Source organism: Bactrocera tryoni, chromosome 4, assembly GCF_016617805.1.
Source record: "Bactrocera tryoni isolate S06 chromosome 4, CSIRO_BtryS06_freeze2, whole genome shotgun sequence".
NCBI classification, from domain to species: Eukaryota; Metazoa; Arthropoda; class Insecta; order Diptera; family Tephritidae; genus Bactrocera; species Bactrocera tryoni.
The window spans coordinates 3139255-3154598 of NC_052502.1; the positions used below are offsets into that span (position 1 = coordinate 3139255).

The 15344-nt window shown below is 34.5% G+C and overlaps 3 protein-coding genes across 4 annotated transcripts; 2 read left to right on the top strand and 1 right to left on the bottom strand.

Annotated features, from left to right (window-relative positions):
* Positions 1 to 2575: 2575 nt before the first annotated feature.
* On the top strand, positions 2576 to 3677 carry LOC120775605 (rab-like protein 3). 2 transcript variants are annotated; one of them, XM_040105846.1, is made up of 4 exons: positions 2576 to 2783; positions 2851 to 3006; positions 3073 to 3297; positions 3352 to 3677. In XM_040105846.1, exons 1-4 carry the CDS (start codon positions 2729 to 2731, stop codon positions 3561 to 3563), a joined length of 648 nt encoding a protein of 215 aa, XP_039961780.1. In that variant the 5' UTR covers positions 2576 to 2728; the 3' UTR covers positions 3564 to 3677. The 2 variants fall into 2 exon arrangements, with proteins under 2 accessions (XP_039961780.1, XP_039961779.1); XM_040105845.1 differs by having other exon boundaries at positions 2579 to 2783; positions 2851 to 3297.
* On the bottom strand, positions 3671 to 4357 carry LOC120775606 (histidine triad nucleotide-binding protein 1). The gene is made up of 3 exons (XM_040105847.1): positions 4247 to 4357; positions 4053 to 4194; positions 3671 to 4002 (listed from the first exon to the last, which is right to left on the bottom strand). The coding sequence occupies exons 1-3, from the start codon at positions 4294 to 4296 to the stop codon at positions 3733 to 3735; spliced, it is 462 nt and encodes a 153-aa protein (XP_039961781.1). The 5' UTR covers positions 4297 to 4357; the 3' UTR covers positions 3671 to 3732.
* Positions 4358 to 5347: 990 nt separating this feature from the next.
* LOC120776042 (dynein intermediate chain 3, axonemal) lies at positions 5348 to 12558 on the top strand. Its single transcript, XM_040106487.1, has 10 exons — positions 5348 to 5420; positions 5464 to 5638; positions 5697 to 5837; positions 5896 to 6557; positions 6621 to 6795; positions 7093 to 7283; positions 7348 to 8445; positions 11361 to 11536; positions 11593 to 11795; positions 11870 to 12558. Exons 2-10 carry the CDS (start codon positions 5493 to 5495, stop codon positions 12483 to 12485), a joined length of 3408 nt encoding a protein of 1135 aa, XP_039962421.1. The 5' UTR covers positions 5348 to 5420; positions 5464 to 5492; the 3' UTR covers positions 12486 to 12558.
* The last annotated feature ends 2786 nt before the right edge of the window (positions 12559 to 15344 follow it).

A 15344-nucleotide genomic window follows, 5' to 3' on the forward strand; every position in this document is an offset into this window, starting at 1 on the left:
TACACAAATACGGTATTTGAAAAATATGTAAATGACGGATAATGAAATCTCGATTATCACTTTATCGTGCGAGAGTATAAAATGTTCGGTGACACCCGAACTTAGCCCTTCCTTACTTGTTATATCTTAATTTAGTGCTTGGTTATGGTACCTTATAGGTTTTTTTTTTAATAGGATTTTGTGGGCGTGGCAGTGGTCCGATTACGCCCAACTATGAACTCGTTCTTACTTTTTTGTCAAGGAACATATCATATATACCAAGTTTCTTACGATATTTAAAGTTTTTCTCAAGTTACGGCTTACACGGACGGACAGTCAGACAGTCACTCGGGTTCTCATCGTTCTGATCATTTATATACATACTATATATATAACCCAAAATCTGACTGAATTAGTTTTAGGTGATACAAACAAGCGTTAGGTGAACAAAACTATTATAATCTGCAGAAACATGTAGCAAGAGTGTACAAAATTAGATATAAACAAATGTATTAAGCTAATGAATGTTTAAAAAGTCTGCATAATCGGTTGTATGGGAGATATGTGATAAGGATAACTATATCACATATCTCATTTGACTGATTCCAACAAATGATCAATAGAATATCAAAATGCACGATTTATTATATTCTCTCCAGCGCCATGGTTAATAAGTTAAATTCTCTGATTATTAAGAGGTTATGGTTGTAATTTCTCCAAATTTACTTATTTCGACCCATGAAATTTTGAGTCGAGATCGTAAAAAACAAATTTTTTGGACATGATAACAATAAAAAAAAACTAAAAACTTGGTTATTTGATATTTTCACATAACTTTTAAGTTAATTTGAAAAAAGTCTACATATAAAAGTAATAGGTCTTTTAGAGATAAACCATTTTTAATCCAGCTGATCTTACTGAATTTTTTCGTGGCCAACCTCACTGTTTGAAATAAAACGTCTTTGTGTGAGTGAGAATTTATTCATTCTGATTATTATTTGGTAGTTTCGTCGCTTATATACAATTTTTAAAACTATCTTAAATAACTAAATATATGTGTATGTGTATATGGGTATATGTTTGTATGTATTGCAGCATATTGCTTATGCTGCTTGATATGTTTTATGCTACATAGGGTTGTTTTCAAGTGTATAATTTAATACATGTGTGTGTGTGTGTTTAATGTTATCTCATCTGTAAATTTATGACTTGTGTCCCCGTGCATTTTTATTATTATTAGATGTGCCTTGCATGTAAATGCATTATGTATATATGTATGTATGCATGTATATTAATATATAAATAGATATTTATATTTAGTAGAATTTCGGCTTTGCTGATAAGTAAGCATGTTTAATGATATGTGAACATATTGTCGAGGAAAAGAAATGATTATTTAAAAAAATTGGTGGACTGTATATGTTTTCATGATCTTAAGCATTACAAATTTCTTAACTTAACTTATTTAAGAAAACGAACATGTTCAATTTTGAACACTCACACTTATCGGCTTTACCGTTAAGTAAGGCTTGGTTGTAAAAAAATGTTTGAAATTGTTTGGAAAAGTTTTTGTTTGCTGCCTTATCGAAGACGGTAGATCGAAAATAGCATTTTCGGCATATTTTACTGGTTTACACTCAAAAGGGTAAAAATTCAGTTCAAGCAAGGCGAAAATTTTATAATGTATACGGACAAGATGTGTTAACCTAGCGCCAATGCAAATGAAGTCGTTGGTCGTTGAAAATCGTCGAATAACAATTGGTGAGATTGTTGGCAGATTAAATTTGTCTAAGGCGACCGTTCAAAAGCATATTAAACATCTAAGATCAATCGACGAAGTTTGACATATGGATTCCACAGGTTCTTACAGAATGAAATTTGCTCGTCGCATTAACGACAGTGAGTTGCTTATCAAACGTTAAAGAAATTATCCATTTTTGAAGCGTATTGTTCCATTTCGAAGGTCGATAGTTGAAGGGTATTTTTGAGTGGGATTTGAAAGAAATTCTGAATTGTATTGTGATCAGCTGGACAAGTTGAGTGCTGCTTACAAGGATAAACAATTTTATGAGCGTGGAATTAATCTCTGCCCGAAGCATGACAAAAGGTATTGGATCAAAATTAAGAATATAAACTTTAATAAAATATTTTACACAATAAAAATTTGCACTAAAAAATGAGATTACTTGGTGAACGACCAAAAAATCATATTTGCTTGGATCAAAAGATCAACAGTAACGGGGCATCTCGACAGGATAAAATTTATGTTATGCTAACTGTATTGCCGTGCCTATTGCCTATGAAGACTCCCTATTGCTTATGGAAAGCAATATATGGAATACTAATTAGACGGCTTTTCGCCAATGATTGTGTTATGATAACAAATACCCACATGCAGATTTGGGAATGGCAATAGCAATAGATTTGACAGTTAGTATGCCATAAATTTTTGCCTGTGGAGATGCCCCGTAAAGACCCGTTCAAAAGTTCTATGTGAATAAGCCATAATGCACCGAGGTGGCAATAACAGCGAATTCGTTAATTTTTATTTCCCTCTATAGCAATAGAACAGCTGATTATGTTTTGATCCCCCTTAATTGATTAAAACGAACCCATATATACATAAGTATTTTAAAATCAAAGATTTGATTCCAATAGTTCGATAAAAGATGGCTAATTTTTAATAATTATTCATATTCGAATTATTTAACTAAATTTAATATTTGCGAACAAACATATATTTTCATGAATGGTGATGGCGAATAACATTGAGAAAGCTAGAGTGCTTATAGTAGGAGATTCAGGTATGTATGTTTTCTTTTATTGGTTGCGTTTATCGCTGTGTATTTTATATGCGATATTCTCTTTTAGGAGTCGGAAAAACATGTTTAACACACTTGATAGCACATAGTGAACCGTTAACCCGTCCAGGATGGACTGTCGGATGCAATATAGAAGTCAAGCTTCACGAATATAAGGAGGGGACCCCTCTTCAAAAAACGTATTTTATTGAACTGTTTGATGTTGGTGGGTCCTTAAGCCATAGAAATACGAGAGGTGTGTTTTATACAACTTTACATGGAATTATTCTAGTTCATGACTTAACAAATCGTAAAAGTCAAGAGAATTTACGGGATTGGCTTTTTGAAATCCTTAATAAAAATGGAAAAGATATTAGGAATTTAAGTTGCGACAATACATTTGATCCAGAGCAATTTTTAGGATCGACACAACTTCCCATGCTAGTAGTTGGTGCAAAGCTAGACCTTTCAGAGGAAAAACGGAAATCAAACCAACTTCAAAAAATTGGTTCGATCGGTAAGTAAAGTAAATTTAACGTTTTATTCCAAAAATACATGGACAACATTACAGCTGAGCATTGTGGCTCGGAAGAAATATGGTTAAATTGTAGAGATTCTCGTAGTTTTGCTGCAGGAACAACTGATGCCGTAAAACTATCTCGTTTTTTCGACCGTGTAATTGAGAAAAAAAATCATTCTCGCGACCTGCCCAATGCATCCTCAGATAGAAGAAAACATGCAAGTGCAGAAGTTGGGAATAGAATAAGCTCGCAATTTACTTGATTAAAAAATACCAAGAATAAAAGGAGACACTATTTTGAAAATGTATTGTATGTATACTTATGTAAGAGGTTACCTTTATCATATCCTTAATAAAAAGTACTTTAGAATGGAGTATTTGTAATGATCTTTTTTTATTTTTTATTATCTGATTTACTTTTTATCGAAAACCTTAGCCTGGAGGCCATTGCATTTGACGTCCTCCGAGAAAATGCAGATGCAAATGATAAACAGATTGTGCTCCGTGTTGACCGTTGTTTATAACAACTCTGTAGCCTTTGTCCAATCCTAGATCTTTGGCTACTTTTGCACCTACTAACATAAGATGGCCTAGTAATTGACTGTCATCTCCGCTTGCTTGCGATAGTTGCACGATGGGCTTCCTAGGTATTACAAGAAAGTGTGTAGGTGCCTGAGCATTGATATCATGAAATGCGACGCACTAAAAACAAGAAATAGTAAAACCCGTTGTAAAAAAGTTTATAAGTTAACCTTCTCATCCTCATATATGAAATTGCATGGAATTTCCTTTCGTAAAATTTTTCCGAAAATAGTATCTTCGGCGGCACCCGCTGTTTGTGCCTTCTCAACTTCACTAGACATTTTCGCAATATTGGTTAAAGGTCGAGGCAAGCTAGAATAAGTCAACGTTGAGAGTCAAATATTTAGAATTACTAAAATTTTACCTTTTCCGTAAAACCAAAACTGCACTCGAAACGAAAAAATTCATACGCATGTACTTAGTTCCAAAGTTTTAGCAGAGAACGTAAATTATACGATATACGTTCTCTGCCTTTTCTAAATTTACGTTCTCTGATAGTGCCCACCAACAGTGCTGCCGTTTCAAAACATTTGTGTGCATTTGTGAACCTAACTGGTCGTTTTCACAAGCTTCTTGTTTACGCTCTGATCACATAGAGCCCGACAGACTGCAAGCGACATCTGTCAAATATCAAAATACACACGTTCTTATGGAAACTGTTATGCAGTTGTGCAGCTGTCTCAATAAATGTGTACTTGAGAACGTGTGTATTTTGATTTTTGACAGATGTCGCTAGCAGTCTGTCGCGCTCTATGTGTTCAGAGCGTTATGCTTCCAATGTCATATTATTTTATTCACAACCCTGCAAGCTACATACAGAGAATGTAGATTAATAATTATATAATTATAATCTACATTCTATGTTATGAATTCCACCGTGTGTATGAGGTAGTTTCCGCACTAATTATTTCAATGCATTGGAGTTTCGTAGTTACTTTCGTTCTATAGAAAATTCGATACATAATTCCACTCGAATTTCGATAACTAGCGAAGATCGAATTTAACACATAATAGGGACGTACTATATTATACACATACATATGTAGGTCAAAAATTGATTTATAATATAAATTTTTACTTATCCCAAAATATTTCACGTGTTCTTAATCAATGCAAATTTCAAGAATGCAAGATTATGAAGCGTTTGGCTAGCACTTCTATGTTTATATACCCACATATGTACATACATACTTATGTATGTATGTTATGCCGGCCTCGGCCTACCTTTACTATTTTGTTTTATGTTTTATAAACATAATTACTCAACGCTTAAAAATAAGGAAACAAAAAGTTTCATTTATAAAAGAGCTTATTTTTCGAGTTATACACATTACTCTACTTTTGCTTAAAAAAAAAAAAAACAATTTTTGTTGCCATAGAATTCCATCGAAAATCAACATTAAACAATTTTATACACATTACTCTACTTTTGCTTAAAAAAAAAAAAACAGTTTTTGTTGCCATAGAATTCCATCGAAAATCAACATGAAACAATTTTTTGATTTTTGTGTTATTCTTCAGTCAATAATATCCTAATTGTAAGTTTTTAATTTGAACATTTTATTTCCTATATAAAAAAAGACTCTTTCGAATTAATTTTTAAGAAGAAAATGTCGAAGTCTATTACCAGCTTGAACTTTAAACCGCAATCGCGTAGAAAACCATCAAAGTCTCATTTAGCCAAGCCGACCACAGTGAATACTGTGATTACTGAACAAGATGATATTCCTGCAGAAGAAGACTCCGATGTTCATTTGTAGGGATAATTTATTTAAGGCTTTGATTTAAATGTTTCTTATTTTTACAATTTAAAGAGTAACGACAGGTAAACTGCAAGTTAAGAAGTGGCGGGAACCTGATTCAGATGATGAAGGCAACCCAGAGCATAACTATGATATTGCTGAAGCTTGGCGAAGTCTTTTTAGTTTGCCATCCTGTCATCAAATAATCCTGAAGTATTTATATATAAATACATATATAATATAATAATATTAACATGACTTTAACTTGCAGAGAAAATGTGCAGCGACGTTTACAACTTTTAGTTGGATTAAACGTTACTCAAGAATTTCCTTGGAAACAAATAAAATATAAAAATTTAATAGACCAATTTGAAAATATAGAGGATGGTGATTTTATGAGCTCAGCTCTTGAAGGGTTTAATTTAGAGGACCATTTATTGTTTGGTTACACACCAATTTTAACAGAGAACCAAGATGATGTTCCTGAGGGTGATCCATTCATTGTTTTTTTAAGTCCTGCCGACGCGAAAATAGCATTAACAATAATTCGAAATATGGAGCTATATGAGCGTTGGCTTGTAAACAAACGTTTGATAAAAAAGCCTCGTAGATGGATATCGCTAGGTAGTGAAAATGAAGTAAATATGACCATAGAGCAAGCCCACTCAAGTCCGTTAGAGGTCGAAGTGCAGAGTGTCTATCCTTTAAGGATACCTGAGCTCAAAGAATTTTCTTTACGAAAATCTTCGGATATACGAGATGGATATGTAGAGCTATTACCTAGTGATTTAATAAAATTTGAAAATGTTATGCGGCGTCGAGTTACCATTGGAGTACAATCCGCTCCAACTTTAATAGATCTTGAACAGCAAACCGACCCTACATTTCCAACAAATGCCTGGGCACAATATCTATATGAAATAAATGATGAAGGTTTTTGAATAACATATTTATAAGACCATAATAATTAAATTTCAATAACTTTTTAAAACAAAGATGAATTGGATGAAACATCAGAAGACGAGACCTCGAAGGATCAAATACATGGGTCCAGCCGAAATCCAACCCCATCTCCAATAGAACCCCGAACACCTAAGCCACAGCCCGTAATGTCATCTAATATTCGACTGTTACTGGACACCCTTGAGTTTAATCAAATTGATATGTATCGGTAAGTTATGGGCTCATTTTTAAAGGAATTTTAAATTTAAATGATTTATATTCTGATTGCCTAATTAAGTATTTAATTAAAACATTGACCGAAAATAAGTAACATCGGAGCTGAACGCTTACAACTGAATTAGTGAATATACCTATTTTTGACTAAAATCTTGTTAATTATTCGCTTTGCTAGACATCTACAACAATATTAATCTTAAATGCGGAATGAGGTCCCCCTCATCATTTAATTATTACACTGCTATTCTCATTTTTAACTTACTATATATGTTTTTTTTCATATTTTTAGTAATGATTATGCATACATTTGTAATAAACCGATTGAACACTATACCACTCCACATTTAGAAGAAACCTTGTGTTTTGCCAATATTTCCAAAAGCTATGAGCGCTACGTTTGTGGGATCGATTGGTATTCCTCTTTGTCGGGATTAATTGCAACCTCTTATACATTTAATACTCCTGCTACAGTTGAATTAAGTACATATTTTTTTTATAGATTTTGGTATAAAAATTTATGTCATTAATGCTTAATAACTTTTAGTCTCACGACATGTGGATGTAGTTCAACGGGCTGTATTACAGCCAAATCCGATATTAATGTGGAGTTTCGCTGATAATTTAAATTACAAATTAGAGTTTGAAACATCTCAAGAAGTGACCGTTCTATCATTTTGTCCACATGACCCCAATCTTTTATTTGGTGGAGGTAAAAATGGTCAAATAATTGCTTGGGATTTACAAGGTCGGGCAGAAAAGCTTGACGCGGAAGAAATACTAACAGCGGCACAATCGAAATATCGTGTTTTAATAGCTGATTTTTTAAAATGGACAATACAGATAAATGAAGATGCTATTGTACCGCCCGTCATGTCATCAGCTTTAGAGGTATCACAAAAGTCTTCAATTACTGGTATATATTGGCTGGGTCAACATTTTTATGTAAATTCTTTTGGAAAGACTCTAAATGATCCAAATAAAGAGATTGTCCATAAATTCTTTCTCACTTGCTCTGTGGATGGAACAATTTCTTTCTGGGATTTGGATTCAACGAATGATAAGAAACTTCAAGCTGGAACATTAAGACATGACCAACCCAAAGCTCTGACACAGAGCGAGTCCATCTATAAAAATAAAGTGCTAAAACCAATATTTACTGTTGTGTTTAATGAACCAATAACATCTATATTTTGCGATTCATCTGTATTTCATTGCAAGATTCCAGATTCTGCAAAAAAAAGAGTAAATTCGAATAATTTTGCTACGATTTTAGAACCAATTAATCCAAAGGAAATCAGACAGTCAGTTATAACTTCATCATTTTATGGACACATTGAAAGACTGAATTGGTTAGGTTCATATGCTGATGAAGAATGCCGCGAGAACGTTTCTAAATCAATAAATTTTGCTAGAGTTCATGATGGACCAGTAATTGCAATAAGGAAAAATCCATTTTATCCAGTTGTATTTGTTTCAATAGGTCGGACTATATTTGCTGTGTGGAAAGAAAATTTTAATTATTCGCCAATATTTTGGAGAAAATGCTCCGCAGATTTAACAGCTGTTACATGGAGTGAATCGCGGCCTGGAATTTTATATCTCACTCGTATTGATGGAAATATGGAGGCTTGGGATATTTTAGGTAATTGCTATAATAACAAGTAAGGAAGGGCTAAGTTCGGGTGTCACCGAACATTTTATACTCTCGCACGATAAAGTGATAATCGAGATTTCATTATCAGTCATTTACATATTTTTCAAATACCGTATTTGTGTAAAGTTTTATTCCGCTATCATCATTATTTCCTAATGTATATATTATACAGAGAAGGCATCAGATGGAATTCAAAATAGCGTTATATTGGAAGAAGGCGTGGTTGTGAACCGATTTCACCCATATTTTGTACATGTCATCAGGGTGTTAAGAAAATATTACATGCCGAATTTCATTGAAATCGGTTAAGTAGTTCCTGAGATATGGTTTTTGGTCCATAAGTGGGCGACGCCACGCTCATTTTCAATTTTTAAAAAAAACCTGGGTGCAGCTTCTTTCTGGCATTTCTTCCGTAAAATTTAGTGTTTCTGACGGTTTTTGTTAGTCGGTTAACGCACTTTTAGTGATTTTCAACATAACCTTTGTATGGGAGGTGGGCGTGGTTATTATCCGATTTCTTCCATTTTTGAACTGTATATGGAAATGCCTGAAGGAAACGATTTTATAGAGTTTGGTTGACATAGCTATAGTAGTTTCCGAGATATGTACAAAAAACTTAGTAGGGGGCGGGGCCACGCCCACTTTTTCAAAAAAGTTACGTCCAAATATGCTCCTCCCTAATGCGATCCTTTGTGCCAAATTTCACTTTAATATCTTTATTTATGGCTTAGTTATGACACTTTATAGGTTTTCGGTTTTCGCCATTTTGTGGGCGTGGCAGTGGGCCGATTTTGCCCATCTTCGAACTTAACCTTTTTATGGAGCCAAGAAATACGTGTACCAAGTTTCATCATGATATCTCAATTTTTACTCAAGTTACAGCTTGCACGGACGGACGGACAGACAGACATCCGGATTTCAACTCCACTCGTCACCCTGATCACTTTGGTATATATAACCCTATATCTGACTCTTTTAGTTTTAGGACTTACAAACAACCGTTATGTGAACAAAACTATAATACTCTCCTTAGCAACTTTGTTGCGAGAGTATAAAAAGAATTATCTTAATATTAGGAAATGTAAACCCCCCAACATTCCTTAAAAAAAACAAAAAGCAATACGCATGATTAATTGATTGAAGGTTATATCTATATACATGTATAAAATAAAGTCGTGTTAGTTACACCATTTATAACTCAAGAAAGGCTGAACCGATTTGACAGAAAATTGGTGAGGAGGTAGTTTAGAACCAGGGTAAGGACATAGGCTACTTTTTATCTCTTTATGTTAAAATTCATAAATACAAAAATTATATTTCAAATCATAAGCCTTTGTTCAAAATTCATGTAAGAATCATTTGAAATTTTTAGTAATTCAAAAATAGTAAGAAATAAGTAAAAATTTTCATATCCATTAATGCTTGGTATATAGGTTATACCGATTGTACTCCTGAACCATACAGTTTTTTTAAGGACGAACCCGTCAGATTGTTCCTGAACCAGGCAGTTTTTTTCGGACAAACCCGTAAGATTTATATAATATCACAAAAAAATGGCATAGGCATTTTCGTAGTCAAGGCACTGCGGATACTTTGCTAGATTATGGGGGAAGGACGCAAATGCATTCATAGCAAACCAAACACGATATCTAGCATAAAAATATAGCGGAATAATTGGAGTGTTGATAAAAAGGTCTATTATAATTTGAGATAACCCGAAATTTTTTCGAAGCATTGCACAGAGCAGTGCAATATTTAAACGGGAACGATGAAGTATATGGGTACAATTTCAAATTGATCCTTCCTAAAAATAATAAAATTGCTGAAAATTAGGAATGGATATGCAGTCCATTGTTGATTGGACTCGGTTAATTTTACTGGTGCACAGCCCAAATTCAACGGTATTTTTCTCCCAAAAACCAATGCTTTATTAACACACGAAATGCTCTTTGATTCATTTTTTTTGTAAACTAACACAAGTTGCTTCACCCAAATGCTATATCTCCTTAACTAATAGTTATAATCTAACTAATAGAAATCATATAGATAGTATTAGTAGGACTATCTATGTATCAGCCACAGTAAAACGTGGACGGGACCTCTAGTAATAAATAAAGATTTGATCAGAGCTTAACTGACTCACAAAAATAGCTCAACAATGTAAAGTTAACCGTAAAAATATGATCAATATCAATACGATCAATGTGCCAATGAATGTAATGCAAATGGGCGTAATCGGACCACTGCATTGGCCACAAATCGCCTTTAACCGAAAACATATAAAATGCCATAACTAAGCACTAAATTAATATACTATATACATAGGTGTTAATTGGTACAGAGGATCGCAGGAGCAAGGGGCACCTTTGGGAAAAAAGTTTTGAAAAAGTGGGCGTGGCCCCGCCCTCTAATAAGTTTAATGCACATATCTCCTAAGCCCCTTAAGCTGCCACAACCAAATTTGCGAGTACAAAGTCCTCAACCTCCGGGTGACTTTGTACCGCATATATCGGCCAATATGTGAGTTATCCCAAATAAGAGAGCGTGTTTTACTCATATCAGTGTATCTTTGTGCCTAAAATAGAAAAATTTGAGCGAAAACTTGGCCTAGCCACTATATAACTAATATCAGGATATTCGAACATCCGGCTGACTCTTCTCCATGTGATTGGTTTTACACTTTAAAGTATTTCCCTGGCTTTGATTCTTGTGAGTATAAAATGTTCGGTTGCACCCGAACTTAGTCCTTCCTTACTTGTTTATACTATATTTATTATCTCTGCGACATGTTGCGAAAGCATAATTAAAGAACAAAAAAAAAAAAACGGAAAATAAACCTTAATGTTATGGAACTTTGGATGTTTTACAAATTATATAACATAAAATTTTCCCATATTATTTAGCGCGAGACGATGATGCCTGCTACAATGACATTTTGGGTGGTGGAATAATTACGGCGATATCGGAACATCGCCCTTCAGAACCGGAGAAGCTACTTGGGATAGGTGATTATAATAGTAGTTTCCGGATGATGAAGTTACCACAAAGTTTTTATACCCCAGAGCCAAAAGAATTAGAGGTTAGTTCGTGAAAAATAATATTATTGTCATATAAATATATTATCATTTGTATCAGAGAGTAAAAGAGTATTTTAGTAAGGAAGAGAACCGTAAAAAATCTATTCAGGCTTGGGAACATCAGTATTTCGAAAATAATCGTGATATAATTGAAGCAAAACGTCAGGCCGAAATAGATACCAGGAAAGAACTAGAACGCCTCGAAAAGGAGTATATAATAAATGCAACACGCAAAGTTAAAGAAGGAGGAGATGAGAATAAGTATTTTTTAACACGTGTTCATTTTATGTAAAAATTTATTTTCTTCTAATCATCTACATTTTTTATTTTGTCAGAGATGAATCGAAAAACCTTTCATATACAGAACGAATGAAACGTAAATGGGATGAGTTGAATTTGAATCGTTTATTAAGCATTCTAATGTCTCGCAAGCGTGTTGATGAGGAAAAGCTAGAGAGAGAAACTCGGCTTGAGAAAAAACATTTAGCTTATGAGGCTGCAAAAAAACAATCCTTAATTCGTATCCAACAAAGAGTAGGAGAAGAAGTAGCATCTGTAAGAGCTAGGATACTACCACATGAAAAAGTTGATTTACAACGTATCGACATGATAATCTCATCTGTACGAGTATTAATGGAGGCCGTCGATGATTATGCTGATACTGAAATGGAATCCAATGAAATAGTAAAGGACTTCGATGCATTTGATACTTTAAGTTACATAGATTTTCTATACCGTGGAGATCATCGTCGACGTTTGCTGAACAAATCAATAGGTGGGAATACTGAAAGAATATATTGGTACGAATGCATCCAAGATGAAGATCTCTTGGAGGAATGTAGTTGGTGGTACGATAGTTTTCTTGACCTTCAAATATCTTTAAATGCAAATAAAAATAATGAAATACAAAATTTGGACACCGATACGAGGTCAACATATATAGGAGACTAAAGATTTACAATAATAAATGTAAAAAATACCAAAAATATCGCAGATTTTCATTGCTTACTGTCTTGGTTTTGCCCATAAGGACCTCTGACGAAATGGGTAAAGTATTTCAAGCTTCTCCAAATTTATCGACACATTAAGTACGCTGATACTTAAAGACTTTTATTCGAAGACTCTTTAAATACTTGATGTTAAAATCGAACGTGTGGTCCAAATACTAAAAGGTTTTGTCTCTCTCGAAGTTTACACAATACTTTAGCCAAGCTAACTGTACACCAAGCATAAGCTAAAATTTTTGAAAAAAATAATCTTTGGATAGATGAACTCCATTTACTAGTGTGTGTGGGTGAAGGATCACATTACCTCAATAGCCCTCAGTAAATTCTTGAAATTCATCAAAGTACTGGGCCTTTGTGACCTTAGGTCGCGGTGCAAGATCCAATTAAATTCTATGTGTGGGTCATCTATTTATCTAAATACTTTAACTAAGGCATAAAGCATTTAAATATATAACATTACAATTAAGATGGATACATTTGATAATAAATACGCTTGTCTATAAACCGAATATTGTTTTAAATTATTAATACAATCCACTACTAGATGTCTAACTAATTACTTATTCAAAGATATTATTTACATGACTTTACTTTTTTTTCGCCTATTTAAATTGTCCCTCTTCGATAGTTTCTCTTAAACCTACTCTCTTAATTCTCGAAACAGTATGCATAGGGCACAATAGCTTTTTAAACCAAAAATGGGGACTACTTCGCGCCAAAATAAGCAATTAACTTAAACGTAACGCATATTCGTTCACTACACTGCAGTTAACTGGCAATACCACCAACTTCGAAAATGAAATCGACCACTCAGCAACTCTTGGTTCCTCGCTAAGTCTGTTCCGTATATCCGACTGTCATACGTCGGCACATTCCATCAGTCAAGTGTAATTCTTGTACTGGCTAGTGTCATTTCCCGAAGTTTTCCGGATTGTAGGTAAGGATTGCTAGCTAGATAATGGATGAGGGCTAGCCTGTGCAATTTCGTCTGATCCACATGGATACTCCCCTGAATATCATGGTATAGCTATCCTGTCAGACGATGTCGAGCTCAATATAGTTAATATATTACATCATTCGATGGCAAGCGCTCATAAGAAAATGGCTATCTCTTCGACCTTTCTCGCTTCTGTTCTGTAAGAGCCAAACAATTCCGACTGTTAAAATTTTAGGTGTAACATTTGTAGTGGCGGATTCAGAGGGGGGAAATCAAATCCAAAGGTAACAAGTTACTGGCATTGGCATTCGAAACGTGGAAGAACTGCGATGTAGACCTTCACCGCGTACCACTGACTACAGTATTATACATTGCAATAAAGTATGTCACCCTCCTCACGTCTACGATTTATATTTGTAATGTGATTTTTCTATTTAGTAGGATTTAATATTAGAAGGTCGATTTGAAATTTTTACAGCATGATATTAAATTGTATAATGACTACTATATTTAAAATAATAATCTTCATGTTACAAGTAAAGTTTACTTCCCTTTCCTTGACTACGTCGACCACATCGGACAGTACTCCGACAAAAACTGACCGCCATTCACAGTCGAGCCGTTAACACCTTTACCAACTCCCACTCCGCGAATGGCGTACTTGGAGTCAAACCACCACCCATTGCGCAGCTGTCGTTTTGGATACTACAGCACTGCAACTTCTATTCCAGAATTGATCCTGACACGCCGCTCCAGATGGGGATACTACCAGATATGTCAAAAGATGCCTATTGGCACGGTCAATGGATTAATGATACAAAGAACTACATCTGGTAGATTGTTAACAGCTTAGATGTACAACTTTCTCATATGAAGGTAATATTCCCGGTTTGTCACATCAAGGTTAAATTACGCAACTACTGCCTGACACCAGGGTCAATGGCTCTATATAACAACAAGTAAGGAAGGGCTAAGTTCGGGTGTCACCGAACATTTTATACTCTCGCATGATAAAGTGATAATCGAGATTTCATTATCCGTCATATTACGTACATATCATCAGGGTGTTAAGAAAATATTATATATCGAATTTCATTGAAATCGGTCTAGTAGTTCCTGAGATACGGTTTTTGGTCCATAAGTGGGCGACGCCAGGCCCATTTTCAATTTTTCAAAAAAGCCTGGGTGCAGCTTCCTTCTGCCATTTCTTTCGTAAAATTTAGTGTTTCTGACGTTTTTTATTAGTCGGTTAACGCACTTTTAGTGATTTTCAACATAACCTTTGTATGGGAGGTGGGCGTGGTTATTATCCGATTTCTTCCATTTTTGAACTGTATATGGAAATGCCTGAAGGAAACGACTCTATAGAGTTTGGTTGACATAGCTATAGTAGTTTCCGAGATATGTACAAAAAACTTAGTAGGGGGCGGGGCCACGCCCACTTTTCCAAAAAAGTTACCCCCAAATATGCTCCTCCCTAATGCGATCCTTTGTGCCAAATTTCACTTTAATATCTTTATTTATGGCTTAGTTATGACACTTTATAGGTTTTCGGTTTTCGCCATTTTGTGGGCGTGGCAGTGGGCCGATTTTGCCCTTCTTCGAACTTAACCTTCTTACGGAGCCAGGAAATACGTGTACCAAGTTTCATCATGATATCTCAATTTTTACTCAAGTTACAGCTTGCACGGACGGACGGACAGACAGACATCCGGATTTTAACTCTACTCGTCACCCTGATCACTTTGGTATATATAACCCTATATCTGACTCTTTTAGTTTTAGGACTTACAAACAACCGTTATGTGAACAAAACTATAATACTCTCCTTAGCAACTTTGTTGCGAGAGTATAAAAAGATGTACC

Excerpts from the sequence above, each read along its gene's own strand:
- LOC120775605 (XM_040105845.1), top strand. The coding sequence starts at position 2,729 with ATGGTGATGGCGAATAACATTGAGAAAGCTAGAGTGCTTATAGTAGGA. Across the intron at positions 2,784-2,850 it reads GCTTATAGTAGGAGATTCAG|GAGTCGGAAAAACATGTTTA; the intron begins GTATGTATGTTT and ends ATTCTCTTTTAG. Across the intron at positions 3,298-3,351 it reads TCAAAAAATTGGTTCGATCG|CTGAGCATTGTGGCTCGGAA; the intron begins GTAAGTAAAGTA and ends ACAACATTACAG.
- LOC120775606 (XM_040105847.1), bottom strand. The coding sequence starts at position 4,296 with ATGCGTATGAATTTTTTCGTTTCGAGTGCAGTTTTGGTTTTACGGAAA. Across the intron at positions 4,195-4,246 it reads GTTTTGGTTTTACGGAAAAG|CTTGCCTCGACCTTTAACCA; the intron begins GTAAAATTTTAG and ends GACTTATTCTAG. Across the intron at positions 4,003-4,052 it reads TCATATATGAGGATGAGAAG|TGCGTCGCATTTCATGATAT; the intron begins GTTAACTTATAA and ends TCTTGTTTTTAG.
- LOC120776042 (XM_040106487.1), top strand. The coding sequence starts at position 5,493 with ATGTCGAAGTCTATTACCAGCTTGAACTTTAAACCGCAATCGCGTAGA. Across the intron at positions 6,796-7,092 it reads AATCAAATTGATATGTATCG|TAATGATTATGCATACATTT; the intron begins GTAAGTTATGGG and ends TCATATTTTTAG. Across the intron at positions 8,446-11,360 it reads GGAGGCTTGGGATATTTTAG|CGCGAGACGATGATGCCTGC; the intron begins GTAATTGCTATA and ends CATATTATTTAG.